This window comes from Dama dama, chromosome 29, assembly GCF_033118175.1.
Source record: "Dama dama isolate Ldn47 chromosome 29, ASM3311817v1, whole genome shotgun sequence".
In the NCBI taxonomy this organism is placed as follows: domain Eukaryota; kingdom Metazoa; phylum Chordata; class Mammalia; order Artiodactyla; family Cervidae; genus Dama; species Dama dama.
Window position 1 is genome coordinate 48,462,081 of NC_083709.1, and position 24,829 is coordinate 48,486,909.

Here is a 24,829-nt window from a genome sequence, read left to right on the forward strand (position 1 = left end):
ACCTCCCCCAAATCTACCATAGACCAGTTTCTATTCATTATTTCTACTCCCTGGCAGCAAATCAATAATATTTTTCATGTGAATACAATGAAACTAGCTGTTCTGATGCATTCTTCCTTCTTTGGGAGGTCTATAACCCTCATAGAAGAAAGAAGGTGGGGAGGGGGCGAACTATCCAAGCACATATTAATCTAGTTGATCATGTAAACACCTCTTTTCAAAGTGTTAACCCCCAAAGCAGTGCTAAAACACACAGTCCCACATTGCTTGCCAGCACTGCTTGCATATACAATACAAATGAAGAAAAGTGAGGCGTATTTTATGACATGTGCTTGGTTTGCAACACAGCCTATTAATAAAATTTGTTTGAAGAAACACAATTGTTAATTGACACATAGAAATATTTTGGATTTATACATAAGGGAGAGTGTAACTGAAAGGAGCTATCCAGTTGGAAAGACTAAAGGTATAAGCCTGGCTTGGGCACAAAGAACCCCATTTTAGAACCGAGCGATTTCACCAAAGCAAACTGGGAAACACATAGTCAGATTTATTAAAGGCAGTAGCTTGCTGATGCCCACCCCCCGCCCATCCTCATCACCTGATGGTGAGGAGGAAAACCTCAGAAGCCCACAGGAGTCCTGTTCCATGCTTCCTCAACTTGTCTCTCTACCTTGCTTTGCATCTCCGTTAGAAAATGTCTTACCTTATTGGGATAACGTGGTATCTGGAGAAGTAACTGCATGACTTTGGCAAACCATTTCATGTCTCTGGGCCAGATATGATGGTGCACCAATGTCCTTCACCTCAAATAGTCTATGGTTGTATGGATTTGTGAGCTCAGGATAACTTGTTGGAAAAGCCAGAAAACCACAACTAAGTGCTCCAAGAACTAGAAAATTAACCAGATAAGTAAATGCCTCACTTCCTTTGAACCTCTTTCCATATTGAAATAGTCAAAGGAGAAAAGAGTCCTAAGTTGTTCTGTTTTGAGCTTAATAGATATTCTAACACAATGCTATTGTGTTAGACAGCTCTTAAGCATTGGGTATATTTTAAATCAGAGATACCTTACATGTAGCCTCTGTTCAGAGCAGTCATTCCATAAACATGTATTGATCATCCAAACCATGTCAAACATTCATTGTTTAAAGGACTTTGATACCTAATATAAAATTGTTTATAGTTACCTTCCCACCCTTCACCTTCCATTCTTTGTTTTTCTCTGTAGTACTCCTTTCTTCTAGCTTAATACAGTTTGTGGATTTAAATTTGTTCATTGCCTCCCTTCTCTCACCACAGTAGAGTTTCCATAAACTCAGGGTCATGTGTTACTGTATCTCTGGTGCACCTTCCCTGGTAGCTCAGTTGGTAAGGAATCCATCTGCAATGCAGGAGACCCCAGTTCGATTCCTGGGTTGGGAAGATCCTCTGGAGAAGGGATAGGCTATCCACTCCAGTATTCTTGTGCTTCCCTTGTGGCTCAGCTGGTGAAGAATCCACCTGCACTGTGGGAGACTTGGGTTCAATCCCTGGATTGGGAAGATCCCTGGAGAAGAGAAAGGCTACCCACTCCAGTATTCTGGCCTGGGGAATTCTATGGACTGTATAGTACATGGGGTTGCAAAGAGTCAGACACAACTGTATGAATTTCACTCACTCAGTGCACCCAAAGAGCTTGGTTGGTGCTCAATAAATACCTCATGAATGAGTAAATGAATATGTTATCTCAGATTTTATGACTCCCCACCCCCACCCCAGTAAGAGTTGAGAGTATTTTGCACTTGAAATTGAGACTGAGAGAAGTCAGGGAATTTATTCACAATTAGCTAGCTATTATAGTAAGGGGTAGAGCCACACTCCAAGCCAAGGGGATCTGACTTCTCGTCCATCTCTCTTCTATGACATCCATCTGCTTTTTCTGCCATTTGCAATTTCTCTGCACATGAATTTCACCAGTTCTACATCTTTCAGTTGGGGCCTATTGTTCTATGAAACAATCTAAGATTGAGTACTGCATGTACAGGAGAGCACTTTGCTTCTGGCTCACCTTACTGCAAAGTGGGGAAGCTCAGCGTGAACAGAAAGGGGGAGCAGGCCGCAGAAGGGAAGGAGCATAACCGAGTACATATCCCCAAATAATCAGACAATTTCCAAGGTATGTGTAGATAAATATTTGCAGAAACCTTTCTAGGGTTTTTTTTTTTCTCTCCCAAACCACTGAAACATGGCTCATGCTAAGGTTATATAAACTCCTTCGCTAAATGAGTGGAAATAGTTGACTCAGTTCCCTGATTTGCTATTGTGTGATCTGCTTCTGATAAGCAGTTGTTTTTTTTAATTCTAGTCTGTTGTGTACATTTTTATGCAACAGTTTTCTATTGTTTCAAAGAAGTATAAAAGTCAAAGAAGAGATTGGTAAGCTATGTCAAATGAAATCTGTGAAATGTCAACTGCAGATCAGCAACTGGGGGACAGAGCTGGACCTAGAAAGACATCAGACATTCTGTCTTCTGGCTCTGGGAAACTGCTGTCACTCAGAATGAATGAGAGTGATGATATCTTGACTTGACATGATGGGGGAATGAGATGTTCCATGGGAGGAAAATTATAAATCTCTGCAATTTATACTCAGCCTTAAAATTGTATGTTTTATCATCAAAAAAATTAATTCACCTCCTTTGGAGTTAAAAAGAAATCTTTCTCCTTTGGGAAGAATATTCAGACCATGTTCATTTGACATGTGTGTGCATGTTTTACAAAGACTAGGTTGGAAAATAGGTGAAGACACTAAGAAAATGGGATTTCGAGGCCCCCTCCACCCTACCTTCAGTAATAATAACAACATTGTATATTTTGCTTAGTGAGTTTCTGTTTAAGTATGCATGTTTTTTATTTGTTTGCTTGCTTTTGAAGTAAATGGCTTCAAACTACTCAAGTTTCTTGAGGTTTTTTTTTTTTTTTTTTTTTTTTTTGCTTTTTAAATAACATTCCTGGCATCTCTCTTGCTGTAAGTTAGTGATTGCTTTTGGTTGTTCCCAGGGCCTTGCTTTTCACTGTAGAGCTTTCTCTTCTGCTTCTCTCCTACCCTCTCATATCTGATTCTTATTTGCTATTTTTATTTCTGTGAGCTAGTTAACAAGAAAGCTAGTTTATAAAAACTAAGTTTAAGTTAATAGATTATAAGATTTTTCAATAAAATACTATGTAGTGTTTTTTAGGCGATAACAAAATTGATTCTATGTACTAGAAAGTCTGTCATATTTATGCAGTCATTTCTTACAGTGGACTTTTTAGTGCTAAATTCTTATTTATTTCTTTGTTCCTATCAATTGTCTGGATTATCACGATCACATCTCGTTGCTTTTCATTTCTCCTCAATGTATGTAAAAGTTAGAATTTTTGTACCAATTCTTTTCTTTTAAAAGCAAAGACTGCTTTAGGTGTGCATTTATTTCATTTAGAATGGTATATATTTAAACTTTTATTAATGCTTTATACAGAGTATCATACTAGATTTTGAGATTATATTAAGTTTATGCCATATAATCTTATTTGTTTTAATAACATGCAGTAAAACCCAGCCTGAAGTAGCAAAAAGCAAAATGTAAGGTCAGCTGAGGCCTCAGTATTATTTTATTCTCCCCAGGTTTCTGAGACAGACTATGCTAAAATCTTGTTGTGTGTGTACTTTCACATTTTTTTTCTTTGTTCAACATTACTTTTATAGTAAGTAATATGTGGTAGCCAAGACAGCATGACTGAGTGTGAAACTTGTGTGACTGAATAGATAAGAATGATTTGTAATTAGCATGTAATTATATACTTTCTGGATAGATGTATAGATATATAATTTATATATAGATATATAATCTAAATATAGATACAGGGGTCTGTTGTAAGAAATTAACATTCTAGATGACTCCTAATATGCTCAGATGAACTCTGTTCTTTTAGTTGGTTGACTATGCTACTTTCTTATAACTAGTAATCATAATTCATGTTAGTCACATCATTGCAAATTACAAAAATAGAAAGTTTTATATTGCTGACAGTCCTTTGCCTCCTTCCCCATACACATTTTCTACTCTTTATTAATCAAACTTTTATTTACAAGTTAGATTTATTGTGCTGTGGAGGAGGGAGTTGTGAAATAAAATTATTCTCCTCCATCAAGCTATTGGTACTAAGATCACACTTCTAAATACTGTAACCTGCCCCAGCTATGCATCTCTGCTCTGTCAGTCGTTAACAGGCAGAGTCGTTATCAGGAGAGGAGACTGAAAAGCCACCGAGAGCGTGTTACATCTTTTATTCCCAAACAAAGAAATACAATTAAGAAGCCAAAGAATCTTGCTTCTTCCCCGCAACCCCCCCTCCCCCCACCAAAAAACAAATTTGAGATGCCAAAGATGGCTACTTAGCAATGATGTAGGTTTCCTTCTAATTCAAATCCACCCCTTTCTCTCCCTCCCTAGCGATCTTCTGCTCACAGGATTCTGGTGTTGGTTGGTGGTGTGAATTTCTTCTAGCCCCAAAGTCTGTGGTCTCACAATTCCTCTTTTCTCTCCACAACTTGAGGGCGACCTGTGAGAAACATTGAGGACATGTTCCCCAAGAAAATAGCCTCTATACGGGGAATCTTGGCGTGCAAGTTTTTAATAGAAGTTATGGGGATAGTGTCAGGGTTAGCTTGCTCTGATTTTTCTCAGAGCAGTGGGCCACTCAGCCCTCTTTTCAGACTAATTCCAGTTAAGATGATGTGCTTGGAGAATATGTATTTATCAAGCACAGAACACTGAGTTACTGTTCTCTTCCAGCAGAGGGAAGATACATGTTCTTGATTAAGTAGGCATCCGAACCCAGCAAGTTTCTTTAAGCAGCCTCTGACTTCTCTTCTCCATAACTATTCCAAATCCTCCATTCTTGGTTCCTATGTCATCTTCCTGCATTGTCTCATCAGACCTCAAGAAGGGCAATGCAGAGAGAAATGGGATTTCATCCCATGGTTTCTTACTGCAGCAATACAAATGTAGAAGCTCTACTGTGTTAACTACTGTGATTTGAAATGTCCTCCCTTTGATTCATCAACGGCCCTACACAAAAAGCCCAGGAAAATTAAGTGACCTGTTTCTATGAAATAAGTGGTGTATACATATGGCGACATCTACATGTTGTCATAAAACAAAGCCTGCCTTTCTACACAGAAACAGCCTGTTGAAGTTTTTCAACCTCCTGACTTTTTGGAGAACAACCAAATACTTCACTGCTAACACAGTTTCCCTGCTTATTATCATGATGCTTCCTTTCACTGCATTGACAGAGTCCCTGCTCCTTTCTCTGTCACACTTAGCCAGCTACCTACTGAACTGGCAAATCAAGTGTTAGGTTTGTTTTTTTTTTTTTTTTTTTTGCAGAGGGAGGGGGCATTTGAAAAGGAAAGTTAACTTTATTCTGAATGCCAGCAACTATGAGAGAGAACAGACACTTGTCCAAAGGCTGACTCCCCTCTCCCCCTGACAGTTTTGATAGTCTGTGGTCATTGCTCAACTTTAACATTGTTCGCACAAGTACACTTCAAGGAAACTTCAATGTTAGGAAGCATAAGGTGTCATTTTAAATCTAGTGAATCAGATCCTGCCATTTCCCTTACAATTAGAAGATCAATGGATAGTTATCATTTTATATCTCAGGTTAATTGATAATATCACTTTATTTAAACACCTGTATGTTCTGCCTCATTGGAATTCTCTTGCCTGGAGAATCTCAGGGACGGGGGAGCCTGGTGGGCTGCTGTCTATGGGGTCGCACAGAGTTGGACGCGGCTGAAGTGACTTAGCAGCAGCAGCAGCATGTTCTGCCCCAGAAACTACCAATAATCTTACTGAGATTGGCATGTCTGACTGCAAAAATATCCCAAATCATGTTCCTGTTACACCTTGGGCAATAGTGTTCTTGCCAAGCATAGAACCTACACAGATCTCTGAGTTCTGGATTTCAAACCACACTTGACCTTTGAGGTGTAAGTTACTTTATACTTGACAAAAGAAAATATATTGTCTAAAGAGAATAGGACTAAAGATGCTTTAATAAAATCATAAACAAAATGTTTATGAGCTAAGTGTAAATGAATCAGAAATATATGAATCAAATTTCCCCTAAAATGCAAACGGGTCTAAAAATTAGTGGAAAGGGGGTCTGACAAAAGATGTGCTTTGAATTTCATCAAGCCCAGAGTATTTGAAATGCATTTTAAGAAGCTTGACAAACTCAGACTGTGACTGGATTTTCCCTTTGTTGATCTCTTTTATTCCCTCAATATCTCAATTGAGAATTCAGTGGTTGAAAAATGGGAGAGAAAAGTCTTAAGGTTTTTTTAAAAAGGCTTTTTGTCACGCTCTTACACAGTCAGAATAGGGAATTAGAATTCGGCTTTGAAGACTTTGTCTTTGCTCCTGCTATTTTACACCTCTCATGTTTCCTTTTATAATTGTTTTCTCAGGTTTGCGCCTTCTGCTCCATCTCCTCACCACATTAGCCCCCGGAGAGTTCCAGCTCCTTCTTCAATAATGCAGAGAACACAGCCTCCCCATACCCAGCAGCCCTCAGGATCACACCTGAAGTCTTATCAGCCAGAAACAAGCTCTTTTCAACCAAATGGAATCCATGTCCATGGTAAGCAAGTAACTGTCAGTCCCTTGAGTTTTGAAAAGTGATTCTGTGCTGTTGCTTTTAATTAAGCGTCTTAGTTACCTGTTGTAGATTTCAGCCGTCCTGTTATATACCACCAGGCTTTGGCTTTCATGACTTTCCTCTAAAATTTCACACTTTATCAGCATGAAATCTTGTAGCATCTTCCTGGCTTTGGCCCTAAGGTGGTATGACTTAGGATACCCACAAGTGGTCAGCCCAAGGTAATGATCCATTCATTGACCCAGGGCTTTTAACACCTTGTGGACAGGTCCTAACAACAGCATCTTATTTCTCAGACAATAAATGGTGTAAAAGGCAACAGCAGGGGTTCTTTTGCCTGTGCCTGCCTCTCCTCTTACAGGTCTTTGCCCCCATTCCCATATGCCCAGATCCTCTCCATCCTTCAGAACCCAGATGAAATGGCACTTCTCTCTGAAGCCTTTCCTGATCTCCTTGCTGGACATAATCTCTCCTGGCTCTAAACTGGCTACATATCACCTGTACTTCTGATACAATATATACTTTCGCTCACTTGTAGTTTACTTCTCTGTGAGTAAAACTTGTCTTCCTGGTAATGTGTAAACTTCTTTCTAAAGTTAGAATTTTCTGACCCATTGTTCTTCTTTTTGAGAATTTAGCACAGATCTTCACATGTTGTAAAGACACATAAGTACTGGGTGGATTCATGGAAGAAGAGGGAAGAAGGCAAGAGAAGTCACAATTGTTTTCAAAATGTATTTAACCTAGAACATGCATGGAGAACTAAGTTTAGCTTAATTTCTTTTCTTTACTTGAGCCAATTTTGCTGACTCAGGCAGATATCTTAGTGAACATCCATAGAAAGTTGAGTTGTTAAATCATACAGACTCAAAATATACATAGTCTTTTACTTCCTAGGGACAGATACACATTCTATTTAAGCAGAAGCGATACTGTATATTTAAACTGAGAGTTTCAGCACCTGAGAAGCATGATTCAATTCTCCTCTATCTGTCTCATGCTGATTCCTGAGTTTACTTTATATGAATTATTACTTGTAATTAATGGGTGATATCCCCCAAAAATCTAAATCAGTATTCAAGCTGTGTATGAATAAGTGTGAATAACCTCCCAAGAGGGCAGAACAAAGGAGCACTATGGAGCTCAGTTTGGATAAGAAATCCATCACCTCTCCCTCTCCCTGGTAGTAGTAGTCACACAAACCCCCTATCCTCAACAAAACTTGGGCCTGTGGTGTTAGTTTTTACCTTCTTCTGTCAGTAAATTTCTTCTCAAGCTTTAGTTGTGTGTTTACTCTACCAAGAAATATTCCTTGAGTGCCTACTATGTGTAAAGAAATGAATGTGTGAAAAAGACAAACAGAACGCTCTACTTACCGAGGGGGGTTCCCAACCCTGACAAGGAGCTCTTCTAATGTGGGGGAGATCCAGGTGCTCTGAAGCCACCCTCATCTGTGGGTGGAAGGCAAACAACAGAAGTTCTGGCTTTGTGAAATACAGAATAGGCCACTGATTCTAAGACACACCGTTTTTACCTTCATATTTTAACACTGCTAAAATCTGAATGTATCTCAGTCAGTGGCATTGTGTAATTGGCAGTAATTTTTCTTTCTGGTGCTGTATAGAATAATGGAGCATTTCACAGTCAGTGGTGTCATAGTTCCAATGAAATGCAATATCACACACTTTGATTACAACTGTGAAGCATATTTTAAAATTTCAAAAATTAACCTACTTGTAGAAAAAAAAAATTGGAAGGAAATTCTCCAAAACATTAACAGTTTTTTGTTGTTTTTAAATCGTGGTGGTAGGATAATGGGTGGTTTCCTGTCTTTTTTTTTTTTTTTTCCTTCTGTTTTCTAAAGAAATTCTAAAAAAATTTTTGGGATTAGACCAGTTGGAATGCAAATACCAATCTACCCAGCTGTGTGACTCTGGACAAATTATTGAGCTTGAGTTCTCTTTCATTAAATGAGGGAAGTCTTAACCTATCTTCTCTCATCTGTTGTTATGAGGATTCAACAAGGAAAGCACTTGGTACAGTGTAGGAGCTTAATTAATTAATGTTCTTCCTTCTACTCCCTTTTCTTTATCAGACTATTTGAGAATAGGAATAATATTTGTAGCCTTAGGGTAAGCATAATACTTGATGCAGAGTAGACATTTAGTAAGTATTTACTGAAAAAGGGATTGACACTCTCTCATTCACCAAACAAATAATGAAACAAGATACAATTAATGGATTTACCCTCTCATTTTGTCCTGCCTCTTAGCAAAAGACTCTTCTGCCATATTTCTCATTTTTAGTTGAATAATGAATTTTCACAAGTTTAGTTGAAGCTTGAAATTGTGGAGTTTTTTTTCCACCTTGTTAAAAATTCCCATGAGTAACAAGAAACTGCTAACAGTGTTACGAATCCTCCCTAGTTGGTCCCCAACAAAGGTCCTTCTGCCCAGTGTTGTTCCAGTCGATAGAACAAGACTGAGTTCATTTCAGAAGCAAAGGAAAGCTTCCTTCTTTGATAAAAGGAGAGGCCCCAACTCCTGCCCTATAGCATGGGCTCTCCCAGAAAGACCATAAACCGGGCTTCTTTACAGGGTTCTTTCCTAAAGAAGGGTGGGAGGAGTTCTTGCAGGTCCGGTGCAGCATTTCTGCAAATGGCATGCCGTCCTCATCCTGACTTGCAGTGTTGTGCTCAGTCCTTCTGCAGACTGCATGCCAAGCTGAGGTGTCTGGCACCGCAGTTCTGCGCTGGGAGCTCTAATCCAACATGTTAAGTGCAAGGCCCACTGTAGGAAGTGAAGCCAAACACAAAAGAAGAGATTATACTTGATCTTCTCACCTAGGTTGTGTCCTGTTTTTCCTGGGGACCCCAGTGGACTTTGCCAACGACAATAGCAGCTCTAAAATAAATACATACAACAAGCCTTTCTGGAAGAGATCAAGATATAGTTATGCAAACTGGGAGATCATGACTCTTACAGGAAGGGTGGGCAAGTGGCTACAGTGAAGAACTAGCAAAGGAAGTGTTCATGGATTAGCTTCTGGGCCTCTGCTAGGATTTAAGAGTAGGGACCCAGATGTATACTTACTTCCTCTGCCAAGCTTTTCTTTTTTTTTTTTTTTTTCTGAAAATATTTTTCTAAAACTTTCTTGGCATGACCATTTCTTATCAACTACTCCTTAGGATAAGGGCCAAATTGATCTAATATTTTTCAAGTGGGTGATTCAGTGCTAGGGGCGAGGGGAGCAGAGATCCTCTAAATGAGTTGCTGTTACTGACTGTGCCTTTCAGCTTTGGTTGCACTAGTTTGCTTGATGGTATTATATAGGATTTTGGTAAGAAGGAACTTCATTCCTGATAAAACTATATTTTTAAAGCTCCAAGCAGTGTCAGGGTTGCTAACACGATTGCTGCAATGAGTATTTGTTCTTTCTTTCAAGAAATCCATGGTTTTAATGAACATTGTCACCCCCATCCTCTCTGTGCTCCCTGTAGTAGGTAGAAGTCAGAGAAAAATGTCATCACTGTAGTTTTAGATATGGGAACTGAGACATGGAAGAGTATTAAATGTCTAGGCATTGCTGCCTTGGCAAAGTACATGGGCATCATTAACAAGAAATCCACATTTCCAAGCCACTTTTTTAGTCGACGTATGTCAAAAGCACATCAAAATAAATGATTTGTGTATATATCCATGAAATATGCACTTATATGTAGATGTTGTTGCATTACATAGAACCATGAAAGGTTATTATTCAGAGGGGCTTTGGTCTAATAGATGAAGAAAATGTGGTCCATTGAGTTTTATTCATGCCATACTAATTGATAAGAGCTTAGATGTTGTGTGCTCTATGTATATATTTATTAAGAGGTATTTTGTAAAAGGTATACTGTGAAAAGGTTAATAGCACTGCTTTTTCAAGTTCCCTTAACTAGTGGATGACCCAGGACCAGAACTCAGTTTTGTTCATTCTGCATCTACTTCATCCATTCATATTGTCTTCATTAGTAAGGTGGATAAGGTGTCATTTCTTTTAATATTTGAATGCTGATAGCATTTACAGGTCTCTGTTTGGATGGCATCTCCAAGGTAACTTCCTAATACATTTTAGTCTTTTATTTAAGATGTAAACATAAGGACAACCCTTTCCAATCATGTAAGCTTATTCTTCGGTCTTTTCTTTCTCTTTAGGACTATTCTCTTGCCCGGGCAAGCTTCAGCATTTTGCCTGGATTAGTTGCCTGAGAGTTGATATTTGTACATTGTGTTATGGTACTAATGGATAATTTCTTTTTAAATGTCCTATTCACTTCAGGCTGTTAGAATGCCTTGGGAATTCCTAGAACAGTATTTTAACAACCTTCCTCCTTCTGGACCCATCAAGGAGAGGCCAAGTTCAATTCAACAAGTGTTTATTGATCATCCACTTTTGCCAGGCAAACATGAGTGTTGTTTAATCAGTGCAATGTGATACATGCAGTATCAGAAGGTAGCAGAGGCTCCCAGTTTATTCAGAGGACAATATCAGAGAGAGGGTTCTAGAGGTGACCTTGATTAGGGATTTGAAGATGAATAGATCTTTGGGTAAGCCAAGTGGCAAGCAGTATTCCAGGCAAGGGGAAGCAGAATACAGAGGCAAGAACACAAATGGCAGCATGGGGTATGCCTAGAGAGAAGAGCCTAAGACAGTTTGTGTGTGACTGGAATACACGGCTCAGCTGTGGAATATAGGGAGAGGAGGTGGAGGAACCAGCAAGGCCAGCTTATAAAGGGATATGGGGCCACACTAAGTGTTATGCTGTCGAGTAAAGAAGGCAGTGTGTTATTTAGGAAACTCGGCTAGGGCATTGTGTAGAGAATGGAATGGGTGGGGTAGGAACATGACATCCTAACTCTAGGGATTAGATTGGACTGCCTGTGGAGAACTCCAGAACAACAGTGACTTACGTAAATGGTCTAGTTCACCCAGATATAACTGCTAAATAGGGAAATGATGTCAGAATAATGTGACATTGTTTGTCACAACTGTTTGTTCACACCCAGTCTTTCCTAGGCAAGAGTAGCTGAGATGCAAGGAGGAAATGAAGAAGCCCTCAGCCTATCTGATGCACAGGCAGGATCCCTTTCTTTTCTCTTTTAATAAAATTTGAAAAGTCCCAGAGCTGTCTCCCCAGAAAGGTACACACCAGGCCTGCCCAGCCTTCAGCTGATGACAGATCACAATTCTTCCAAAATACTGGTTCTGTCACCTGCTATCTCAGTTCCTGCAAGCTGTCTCTTCAAGTCAACATTTTTGTGCATTTTTAATAACCACCATAGAGCCTCTAGCCACATTGAACTGGCTGCCCAGATCTTCTCTTATTATTTTCTTATTCCTGCAATTAGTAGGTTTCACAGATTTTGAGTGGTCTGTCCAATCCTAGTTTTCCCAGAGAGCCTGTTATTTGCAATACATGTTTGTACAGAGCAAAGAGCTTCTCATGACTTGTTTATCATGTTATAGCAGCCTGCGTAGTGTACTCTTTCTCATGTGACAAGACGTCTAAAAGTAACAGTACGGGGAGAAGAAGCAACCCAACAGAGCCAGCAGTGTGCCAGCCTCCTCCAGCTTTCTGTTTTGCTGTCTTTAGCAGTGACTGCCATCCTCCACTGTGACTTCCATAGTGGTCACAATATGGATGCTGTTGTTCTCCATTCATTTCTTGTCTCAGTTTCAGGCAAAAATAAGGGAAAAGAGTGAAGGACAAGTGCACCCCAAATGTAACCCCATAGCCATCCTCACATGCAAGGGAGTCTGGGAAGACAGATATATTACTGCATTACTGCATTGCCACGCTTGACAAAATTGAGGTTCTGTTGATAATGTTTATTGGATAGACAGACTGCAAGATGTGCCAAAAATTCTCTGGAACCATCTTCTTCCTTTTTAAGTTGAAGAATAATTGCTTAACAATGCTGTGTTGACTTTTGCCGTACAATAATGTGAGTCAGTCATAGTTATACATATGGGTGTGCTAAGTCACTTCAGTTGTGTCTGATTCTTTTGCAACCCTGTGGACTGTAGCCTGCCAGGCTCCTTTGTCCATGGGATTCTCCAGGCAAGAATACTGGAGTGTGTTGCCAGGCCCTCCTCCAGGGGATCTTCCCAACCCAGGGACTGAACCCTTGTCTCCTGCAACTGTATATACAGCTAGAGCTTCCCCAGTAGCTCAGCTGGTAGAGAATCTGCCTGCAATGCAGAAGACCCCAGTTTGTTTCCTGGCGTGAGAAGATCCCCTGGGAAAGAGATAGGCCACCCACTATAGTATTCTTGGGTTTCTTTGGTGGCTCAAATGGTAAAGAATTTGCCTGCAGTGCAGGAGACCTGGGTTTGATCCCTGGGTTGGGAAGATCCCCTGGAGGAGGGCATGGCAACCCACTCCAGTATTCTAGCCTGGAGAATCCTTATGGACAGAGGAGGCTGGCGGGCTGCAGTCCAGGGCGTCTCAAAGAGTCAGACATGACTAAGTGACTAAACACAGCACAGCATGTACATCTCCCCTCCCCATTAAGCCTCCCTCCCTGCTTTGGAACAAATCTAATCTGTAAAATAGAACAGTCTCACAGGTTCATTCACATTGATTGCATCTTGGAAATCAGTGGTAGAGACTAGAGGCCTCGTTCTGAGGGTCCTGCCTCGTTTTCTGCACCTCTTCCTTATTCCCTTAGGTTTCTATACTTTCCACTGCTTGCTCTCATTTCACCCCTTTGGAGTTGCCATTTTCCAACACAAAGATTTCCATCTTCCATGATTTCCAGTCATTAGGAAATAACCATGAAACTGTCTCCCCAGCCTGAGCTGTTTGATATCAGGGTGGCAGCAGGGAGAAGTAGGAGCTGTCTCTGGCGGCCCATGCTCCCGTGGTTCATAAGCTATCTTCTCATGATTTTAAGTGTGCCCTGCCTGCAGACCCCAAAGAAGCATGCCAGTCAGCTCCCAGACACTAGTGGCATTTCTACACCTCGCTTGGAAAACAAAACATTTCCAGACACCAGCAGGCCTCCAAGAACAAAACATGTTGTCAATGGCTTATCCTACCAAACAGCCCAACCACCTTTCAAACTGAGGAAACCTCAGAGCATTGATACTTAAATGAAATGGAGTGGCAGGTACAAGCTGAATTCTTCCTCTGTGTTGGCTGTTTACTTAACAATGATTGTGCAATGGTACTTTCCGGAAGAGTCCTATGGGTTACAGCTATGACTGATCTCATTTCTGGAGGTTTATGGTGATAAATGTTTAAAGCTTATTTTTTTAAGGCAAATTGTAGAGACAATAAACATACTTCCCTCCCACAGGAAATTTAGTCACATCTGCATATATGAGATTGTGAAATAACAAAGCAGTAAGTCTAGAAATTGTATTGCTTAGAACTTAAGCATCTATCACAATTTCCCCTTGAAATCTCAGGAAGACAAATAAGACTAATAAATCAACGTGTAAAAATCTTCATTGAGAAAGCTGTGACATATTCACAAGGAGAATGAGCCAGTGAGTGTACTACATGTTATTCTGATCAACAGCAGTCACAATCAGGAATAATTTTTGGTATCAGCCATGATGTTATTAATGCCTATATAGTACTAGGGATTGATGATTAAATCCAGGGAAATTCTTAATTGCTCTTATATACTTAATTACTACAAAATTATCCCAAGAGCAATTTTACATAGCTACTACTTGATAAATTCTGACAGTGTGCTAATTCTATAAAACAAAAGTTAAAATTAAGTGTTTATGAGTACAGTCAGAATTTCAGCATGTTGGGTTTTATGACAGGTGTGTAAAACGGTCATCTTAATCAGAGGAGCTATTTGACTGATTATGGAAAACTAAACTATGAATAATCTACATATATAATTAAGCATCTGCACATACAAGCATACTCACTCATAGATTAAACTCCTATATCAATAAGGATAATAGAGGACTGAATCAAGTAATCATCACTAAATTCTAAGTGTCCTGAAGACAGGAATTGTATCTCCTCACAATGCTTGTCACATGGTAATACTTAATAAAATTATTGAATAAATATGAATTAGTAGAAAGGGGAGAAGTAAGAGAGAAATTTTGCCCAGGATTTCTTAAACTGGTTGTTGGAGCAAGCCATTGGCAAAATTGTGACTTGGAATCATGTTTTCAAGGCCCCTCTTTTCTCTGGGCACTTCCTCTTATTTTCCTGTCTGTCTCTTTAGATATTCAGTGCTTACCAACTGCCTGAGACTTCTCCCTAGAGAAAATAGAATGATCTAATGATTCACTTATGCATTAAGGGAAATTTAATGCAGTGCTCTTCCTCATGAGTATTTTGCACATTTGGTACTGAGTGAAGAGCAGTGAAATTCTGAACAGTGGCAGCCCTGTGAAAGAGAGATTTTGAAGCATTCGCAGGGCCCTTAGGGGCAAGTCCCTTGTTTTCAAAAGCACTTTTCAGTTTTCAAAGCATTCCTAGCCTCTAGCTTACATACCCCAAATTTGGTCATATTATCTCAGAAGAGGAGATTTACAGAAGGGGAAATTGTGACTTGCCCAAGGTGATACAGGAAGAGAAACAGTGAGCTTTAGAAAAAAGCTGTAAGAGTCTGTAGAAAAAGTCTCTGGAGTCAGGTAGATCTGAATTGGAATCTTATGAGCAAGTCATGCAATGTCCTGAATCTAATTTTCCTATTTTATTTTTATTGAAATAGATTTGGTATACAATATTATGTTTTTCTCCTGCAGAGAAGCTCTATACAGTCAGCAAAAACAAGACCAAGAGCTGGCTGTGTCTCAGATCATGAACTCCTTATTGCCAAATTCAGACTTAAACTGAAGAAAGTAGGGAAAACCACTAGGCCATTCAGGTATGACCTAAATCAAATCCCTTATGATTATACAGTGGAAGTGAGAAATAGATTCAAGGGATTAGATCTGCTAGACAGAGTGCCTGAAGAACTGTGGGCAGAGGTTTCTAATGTTGTGCAGGAGGCTGTGATCAAAACCATCCCCAAGAAAAAGAAATGCAAAATGGCAAAATGGTTGTCTGAGGAGGCCTTACAAATAGCTGAGAAAAGAAGAGAAACGAAAGGCAAAGAGGAAAAGGAAAGATATACCCATCTGAATGCAAAGTTCCAAACAATAGCAAGGAGAGACAAGAAAGCAATCCTAAGTGAACAATGCAAAGAAATAGGGGAAAACAATAGAATGGGAAAGACTAGAGATCTCTTCAAGAAAATTAGAGATACCAAGGGAACATTTCATGCAAAGATGGGCACAATAAAGGACAGAAACGGTATGGACCTAATAGAAGCAGAAAATAAGAAGAGGTGGCAAGAATAACAGAAGAACTATACAAAAAATATCTTTATAACCCAGACAACCTAGATAGTGTAGTCACTCATCTAAAGCCAGACTTCCTGGAGCATGAAGTCAAGTGGGTCTTAGGAAGCATCACTACGAACAAAGCTAATGGAGGTGATGGAATTCCAGTTGAGCTATTTCAAATCCTGAAAGATGATGCTGTGAAAGTGCTGCACTTAATATGTCAGCAAATTTGGAAAACTCAGCAGTGGCCACAGGACTGGAAAAGGTCAGTATTCATTCCAATTCCAAAGAAGGCAATGACAAAGAATGTTCAAACTGCCACACAATTGCACTCATCTCACACACTAGCAAAGTAATGCTCAAAATTCTCCAAGCCAGGCTTCAACAGTACATGAACAGAGAACTTCTGGATGTTCAAGCTGGATTTAGAAAAGGCAGAGGAACCAGAGATTAAACTGCCAACATCCATTGGATCATAGGAAAAACAAGAGAATTCCAGAAAAACATCTACTTTTGTTTTATTGACTATGCCAAAGGTTTTGACTCTGTGGATCACAACAAACTGTGGAGAATTCTTAAAGAGATGAGAATACCAGACCACCTTACCTGCCTCCTGAGAAACCTGTCTGCAGGTCAAGAAGCAATAGTTAGAACTGGGCAAGGAAGAATGGACTGGTTTGAAATTGGGCAAGGAGTATGTCAAGGCTGTATATTGTCACCCTGCTTATCTAACTTATATGCAGAGTATATCATGCAAAATGACGGACTGGATGCAGCACAAGCGGGAATCAGGATTGCAAGAGAAATATCAATAACCTCAGATACAGATGACATCACTCTTATGGCAGAAAGTGAAGAGGAACTAAAGAGCCTCTTGAAGAAGGTGAAAGAGGAGACTGAAAAAGCTGGCTTAAAACTCACCATTCAGAAAACTAAGATCATGGCATCCAGTCCCATTACTTCATGGCAATAGATGAGGAAACAATGGAAACAGTGACAGACTTTATTTTCTTGGGCTCCAAAATCACTGCAGCTGGTGACTGCGGCCATGAAATTAAAAGACGCTTGCTTCTTGGAAGAAAAGCTATGACCAACCTAGACAGTATATTAAAAAGTAGAGACATTACTTTACTGACAAAGGTCCATGTAATCAAAGCTATGGTTTTTCCAGTCGTCATGTATGGATGTGAGATTTGGACCATAAAGAAGGCTGAGTGCTGAAAAATTAATGCTTTTGAACTGTGGTGTTGAAGACACTTCAGAGTCCTTTGGACTGCAAGGCGATTACACCAGTGAATCCTAAAGGAAATCAATCCTGAATATACCATGGAAGGACTGGTGCTGAAGCTGAAGCTCCAATACTTTGGCCACCTGATGCAAAGAACTGACTCATTTGAAAAGACTCTGATGCTGGGAATGATTGAAGGCAGGAGGTATAGGGGACGACAGAGGATGAGATGGCATCGTGGAAGACAGAGCCATCACCAACTGAATGGATATGAGTGTGAGCAAGCCATGGAAGTTGGTGAAGGACGGGGAGAAGGACAGGAAACACTGGTGAGCTGCCATCCATGGAGTTGCAAAGAGTCGGACACAACTGAGCATCTGAAAAACAACAACAATATTATGTCAGCTTCAGGTGTAATGAAATCTGACATTTACATACATTATGAAATGATCATCACAACTCTAGTAACCATCTGTGTCCCCCTACAGTATTATTGACCTTATTTCTTATGCTCTAGCCTTCTGTTTAACTGGAAATTTGTACCTCTGAGTCTCTCTTACCTGTTTCACCTACCACCCTCCCCTCTACAGACTATCCATTTGTTGTCTCTCTGAGTCTATGTTCATTTTGTTTTGATTCTTTTTTTAAAAATTCTGTTTATAATATGAGGATAGTGATATTTCTCTTTTAGAGTTGTTATAAGATTGAGAGATAATGCCTGGTCTGTAGTATATGTTCAGTTAATTAGAGCTTTTATTACTATTGTTATTTTTCTACCATGCACCAGATTCTGGGTATGCTGGTTACTTCCACTTATATTGTTTAATCCTCACAATAACAGTAATAAAAATATAAATATAATCTAGCTTCCCAGGTGAGACTTTGCCCCCAGTCACATACCTAGTGAGTATCAGAGCTGGTATTATAAACACAGTCTGACTCCAGAGCCCACACTTAACTCTCCTTCATGATGATGCTTGTAGATACAGTACTGTGAGAGTTTTTAGTTGCTTGGAAATTATTTTTGTGTGAAATTTAAATGTGAACCATTAAAGGTGAGGTTACTTAGAGAACTAAAATTATTGCTAGCAATATAGGTACAATGATTCAGGAGACAAAGTGATCTCCCACCAACTACTTGTGTTATGTCTTTGCATACTGATTGCTGACAATGTCTGCCTTTTCCTTCCCGCTGGGTCAGGTAATATGGTCCGCGCTTACATCGCCCTTTCCCATTAGTCCTCATAACATTCCTATAAAGAAGGCATTGTTTATTCCCATTTTACAGCTGAGGAATCTGAATCACTAAAACGTTAAGTAATTTGCCCATGATTTCCTAATCTTGAAATGATGGAGTTGGAAACTACACCAGGGCCATCTGCCAGCAGAGTCTGTGCTCTTAGCCCTGGATTCAGAGCTGTCACAGTCCCTGAAGGGAAGGGAGTGCCGGCTCTCTGAATGCCCCAGTGGTGTTACCCCACAGGTGTGTATATGTGTCTGTGTGTGTGTGCATGTGCACATATGTGTGCATCCTATCACGTGCCATGTTTGCTCAGGTACACATGTGCTGGGGGAAAATGCTTGGAAGCCTGATTACTAAATCAACAAACCAGGTTTACTGGGCTCTTAGCACATTCCTTAAATGCAGTTTTTAAATTATTTGACTTTTTAAATTAGAAAAAAAAATTGCCTTTTCATTTTTTAAAAGTGCTTAGGGTCCTTAAGTTTATGAAGAGCTTAATTTGCTTCCCAGGGTATGTTCACCTTAACTACTGCTTAAAGGTAATGACTGTTAAGATTGGTGAGTATTCTTTTTAGACCTTTAAGAATACTTCTGAAAATGAAATATATGCATGTATATGTACATGACATCTGCCCTGTTATAAAATGGCCTCATAATAAGCATTTTATTTTATGACATTTTTTTTTAACTTAACAAAATATATGCTTTTGCTTTGTGGGTCAATGTATGTAGATCAACTCCTTTGTAATTATACAGTACTTAACAAAAACTTATCATCATTTTTTCATCATCCCACTGTTAAAAGAAATTTATTTTTTTCACTTGTTGCTTTTGTTAACAGTGCTGTATTAAATCTCCTGGTGTATACTGTGTGTTTACACAAGCACTCTCACACACATGCATATCTTTCTGCATACTTTCTTTAGGGAATATTTCTAAAAGGAAAATTGCTGGATTAATGGTTATATACATTTTAAAGCTGGATAGGTACTGCCATATATTCCTTCACAAAGTCCATACCAATTTAGACTCAACAACAGTGCATTAGAGCACTCATTTCCCACCCTAGATATCGCCAGTCAGTTTAATCCTTGCCAATTTGTACACCAAAGTTGTTTTGATTTTTCCTTTGGTTAGTAATATGATTGAGCATGTTTTAATATTCTTATGGAGCTCTAAGGGTGATTTGCTTATAATAGGAATTAAGTAACAGGCACTACTACTTAAGTAGTTATATTATTTATTAAGTAGTTCACTTGCTCTTTCACTTGCCAGTCAGGTTGTGTCATTGGCAGTAGGAAAGTTTGTTTTCTCAATTGGAACTCAAAAATTTATTGAAGAGAAGAAAAATATCCAGAAAATTGTCTCATTGACTATTGTGACTTCTCTGTCAGTTAACTTAAAAACTATAGAAAAGTGTTTAATGAACATTATTACAGATTTAGTGCTGTTTTTTTATTCTTTGGGAGAAGCAGTGACATTTTTTCCAGAAGCAAATGTTTTGTCTTGTATCTGAAACTCATAAAGTTTAGCCTCTAATAAACTGAACTCGTAAAATCAAATTAAATGTTTTCTTATAACTCTATTTTAGGGGCTGCTTAGTTGAAGTCTTCAGGTCTGAACATATTCATGGCAATCCGTGTTTTGTAATTCTTGTGTTTTAATTGGAATTTTCCTTATAAATATGATAAGCAACTCATGGTTTAGAAGGAAAAATGTGAATAACTTTGGTTGGAGTTTCCTAAAGGGAAAAACCCCACACACATCAGAAACATCTGTGTTACTGGTAACACAGCCACTGTGTTAATAAAACAGAGGAACAATACAACACTAGAATTGGTTTGATCTATGCCCATTCAGATAATCGGGCTCAGACCATGTTGCAAAATGATCCTAGTTCCCTTAGAATTTCTAGATGATTTACCTACAATTGTGAGTGTTCTTTTTCATTCATTTTTTGCTTTCTAACCAGATTGTTCTGACTAAGCTCTCTAGTTCTATTGCAAAGTCTTTGAGAACTAGACCTTAAAGATGCAAGTTTATCAAAGTAAATAAATTCAGGCCTTTTTCTAGGTCATTTAAGTATAATGACCAGCTGCTCCTCTCTTGTTAATACATTCTTCCACAAACCCAATCTCATATCACACATCCTAAAGCAAAGCTTCAGATTCTTTAATTCTGTCCTCAGTATGGCATAATGATTCCAAGGATTGAAATTATCCAAATATTTACCCCCAAGGTTGTTTGTGTCTATGGTTCTGGGCTGATGTAGTGCTTTTATCAATACCATTGAGGTCAGTGATAGTACCTACATTTATATTGCAATGTATGTTTTATAAATTACTCTTAGGTACAAAATCATTTTCAGTGCCTGGAAACTAAAAGGAACGGCTCAATAAAATACTTTGTGGATGAATACCTGAATCATCATTATAACTTTTTGAAGACAGTAAAAGATATGTTTCTGCTCCTATTTCGAAATGAAACTCAGATTAGTGGGCTGAGTTCCTTGACCTTCAGATGGTTTTCTAAAAGAGTGCAAAGCATTCTGTGGATGAGTTGAGTCACTTGATTCTCCTGCCCACTCTTGTTTTTCTTCAGATTCGGTGGCCTCCTAATGTATAACAGAAAATGGTGGCTTAGAGCAGCAAAATTCTCCAGGTCACCTTGATAGAGCCAGTTGTATTTCTATCATTTTTGTTTCTCCCTAAATTAAAGGAAAAATTTCAGTGTTAGAAAGGGAAGTGAAGTGAAGTGAAGTCGCTCAGTCGTGTCTGACTCTTTGCAACCCCATGGATGGCAGCCTACCAGGCTCCTCAGTCCATGGAATTTTCCAGGCAAGAGTACTGGAATGGGTTGCCATTTCCTTCTCTGTTAGAAAGGGAAATCTCTATTTTTTTCTGAAACTCCTGATAGGCTATTGTGTACAGGATCACAGATCAAAATCTTTGCGCTCAGCCACAGTTCCTCTTACCATCAGTATCTTCAGCAAAGGCTCTTCTTGTAGGATCATTCACTCATACAGTTATTCTCAAACATTCAGCTTCTGTTATGTGCCTGTTTGGTGTGTTAAACCCACATCAATAGAGAAAATGGACAAAAATCCCTGCCTGCCCAGAGCTCATACCCAAGGGATGATTCTTAGCAAGCAAAGCTTTTGAACTCAACCATGAGAGAATATTCCTCATGACCCATATGTAGGCAAGAAATTATGTCATCTATTTAATCCCTCTAGCACTTGGCACAACTGAGGTGCCTGTTATATACTTAAAAATTAAGAGTTTGGTTTTCAGTGGGATGAGAGTAAGAAGGAAAGGAGAGACCCTGCAGACTAGACATACTCATCAGAGTGTGACCCCCCAGGTGGCAGTGAGAAGACTATCCAGCTGGAGGGGTGGAGCAAAGGATGGCAGATCTTAAATTTGGTTATCCACATTAGTAGTCAGTGTCCACAAGGTCTGACAAGACGAAAAGGCAAATTTCCTGGTGGCCCGATGGAAGGAAGTGACAGGAATTTGGGGATACAGTGACAGACATCAGGTTTTACAAATGCAAAGCCTTCTCTGCTTTGTCAAACCCACCTATATAGATTTCTTTTACTTCAAGTCCAGATTTCATCTCAACGTAATATTCTAGACAGTAGTTTTTGGGGCAGCTTAACTGTGTGTAACAGGGACTTAGCTGTGAGGCAGAAGTTCAGTGGGAGAAACAAGCTATCGATGCAAGTGTGAGATGGTACCCACCTGTAGAGATTAGGATGCTGGAAAAATGTATAGTCATAAACTTGGATTTGGGGAAACAAGAAATCACCTAGTTAGTGGAACGGATATAATGTGGGAGCTTGGTTACAGTTAGACATCAGAAGCCTAGGCCACAAGATCAGTGTGGGGCCATCAGTAAGACCACGACTTCTGAGTCACTCAAATGAGGTCCCATGATTTCACCTTGCCCAAGAACTTACATGCCAGAGAATGGCGCCGCCAGGGGGTGGGGGAGGAGGAGGGGGAACAGAGGTCATCGTGAACCATCTGGATTTCAGAGTCACTTTGGGACAGCCATTATCACTTCATCCCCAAGAGCCCCTGGAATCCAGCAGAAGGGGCTGGAGGTCAGCCTAGGGGGAAAAGATGCCCACTGGAAGAGCTCTCCTTCTGCATTCCAAATTAAATCAGAGCTGTTCTGTTTTTTTTTTTTTTTTCTATTGGTATTTCATTTGGAAAACTTTCCAAAGATTGAAAATCATCTAAAGATGTTCTTAGGGCTTAGCTTACTGTAGAGCCCAGATGGAGCTGATGCTGTGGCTTCCAGTCTAAGAATCACAGGCCTAGACCCTAAGTGTGGGATTCGGTACCCCCTCCCCATGGTTCCCAATCAGAGAGAATCCAAAGGAAGCAATTGGCCAGTGCCTGAGGAAATACTTTCCATCTACTTTCTCCTTCTACCTTCTGGGGGAGGTCCTGTAAATGCAGGACAACCTAAAAGCTGTAGAGAGCCAGGATGGCTCCCAGGGGAGGCTGCAGCATTTCATGTTAATGTCCCTTTTAATCTCCATCTGGAATCTTCTTCTCTGCCAGACCTTTCTTCCAGCGAAGCTTGCTTGGAAGGACAAGGGAAGATAGAATTAAATCTTCATTCTTTGCCATGCTTTCCTTTTTCTGTTTTAGACTCAATTACTCCTAAGTCAAAGGGTTGCTTGTAAACTTTATGCAACATAGTTCCAGTTCAGTCGCTCAGTTGTGTCCGACTCTTTGCAACCCCATGAATCACAGCATGCCAGGCCTCCCTGTCCATCACCAACTCCCAGAGTTTACTCAAACTCATGTCCATCAAGTCGGTGATGCCATCCAGCCATCTCATCCTCTGTCGTCCCCTTCTCCTCCTGCCCCCAATCCCTCCCAGCATCAGGGTCTTTTCCAATGAGTCAACTCTTCGCATCAGGTGGCCAAAGTATTGGAGTTTCAGCTTCAACATCAGTCCTTCCAATGAACACCCAGGACTGATCTCCTTTAGGATGGACTGGTTGGATCTCCTTGCAGTCCATGCAGTATAGCTTGACTCAGTTGAGCGCAAATTTACCTTTGTACTCAGAGAAGGTAGGATGATAAGTAACACCAAGCTTATAATGAGACTGAACAAGCTGGAATTTTCAGTGTGTTTTACTGTTTGCAAAATATTCCCACACTTATTATTTCATTTGATCCTTGTGGTCGCCTAGGGAGGGGTATATACATTGGCAACAGGGTGACCCTCTGTCATAGAGAAATTCCCAACTCATTCTTTTCAACCTTGACCAGTGGCCAAAGTGTTCACTTCACACACTCACCAGAACAGGATGTCCTGGTCTTCCACTCTTCATGTTCTGCACTTCACATATATCCTGAACTTTTGAGTCATAGACGGGTGATGGAGTACAACTGGGCACTGAGTCTCTTTCCATTTGTTCCTGCACTTCTTCCCCTCCCTACTGTGAGGATTATGCTCCCGCAATAGTATTCTTTTCTCCCTTCGATCAGTAGAGACTCAAAGGCTCAGAGAGGCTATGTTTTCCTCAAGGCCACACAGCCAATAAATGGCAAAGCTGGCTTTCATATTCATCTTAAGAATCTTCAGATCTTCTGGTTTAGAGTCTCTGTTTATTTGCCATATGTGCATTGTCACCATCAGGATTCACTGAACCATTTTACTGTAACTGTATATATCAACACATGGCAATTACTGAGACACATTGCAATTAGTTTATTTTGGCAGCTTATCATTTTGAGATTTTGGAAGCCATAGGCCACCACACATTAGGGTTTTGGTTGGTTTGAAAATATTTAAATGAAAATCAGTTACATCTTTTAACCAAAAAGGTTTTATGCATGCCTTTCTTCTCACTCTGCTTTCTCCCATTTCCTTTTTGCTCCTCTCAGCAACATGTTCTGCCCACTCTCATCCCCTTATTTGAACCTTTGCAGAATCAGTAGCAGACCATCTTCCTCTTCCACTACTCCAAGTATACAACTCAGAGGGCCAGAGTGTGGTTGGCTCACAGTAATACATTCTGTTAGCAGCTTACTGCAAACCAGGAGAGGAGCTGTGAGGCTCAGGAGCAGAGGAGAGCACCAGAGTGTGCAGAAGCATCTCCCTGTGGCCTGCGGGCTAGTGGTAGAAGCTGCGGATGAAAATGGCCCCACTGCTTGGAACCAGGTGGATTTGTCGAACTTGATGCCCTCCTGCTGCCACACATCTGACAGGGAGCTAGGGGACCAGGCGATTGCTTCACTGGTCAGCTTTTCAACCACTGTAACCTGGTTCTTTCAATAGGAATGTGC

General features: G+C 39.9%; 1 protein-coding gene across 10 annotated transcripts in view; it reads left to right on the forward strand.

The window, feature by feature from the left end:
• Positions 1 to 24,829, forward strand: part of GLIS3 (GLIS family zinc finger 3) — a 674,957-nt gene that overhangs the window by 633,770 nt on the left and 16,358 nt on the right. For all 10 annotated transcript variants that reach the window (XM_061132893.1, XM_061132892.1, XM_061132901.1 and 7 more), the window contains one exon: positions 6,503 to 6,675. In XM_061132893.1, the coding sequence (XP_060988876.1) occupies positions 6,503 to 6,675 (173 nt within the window). The remainder of the gene's footprint in view (positions 1 to 6,502; positions 6,676 to 24,829) is intronic.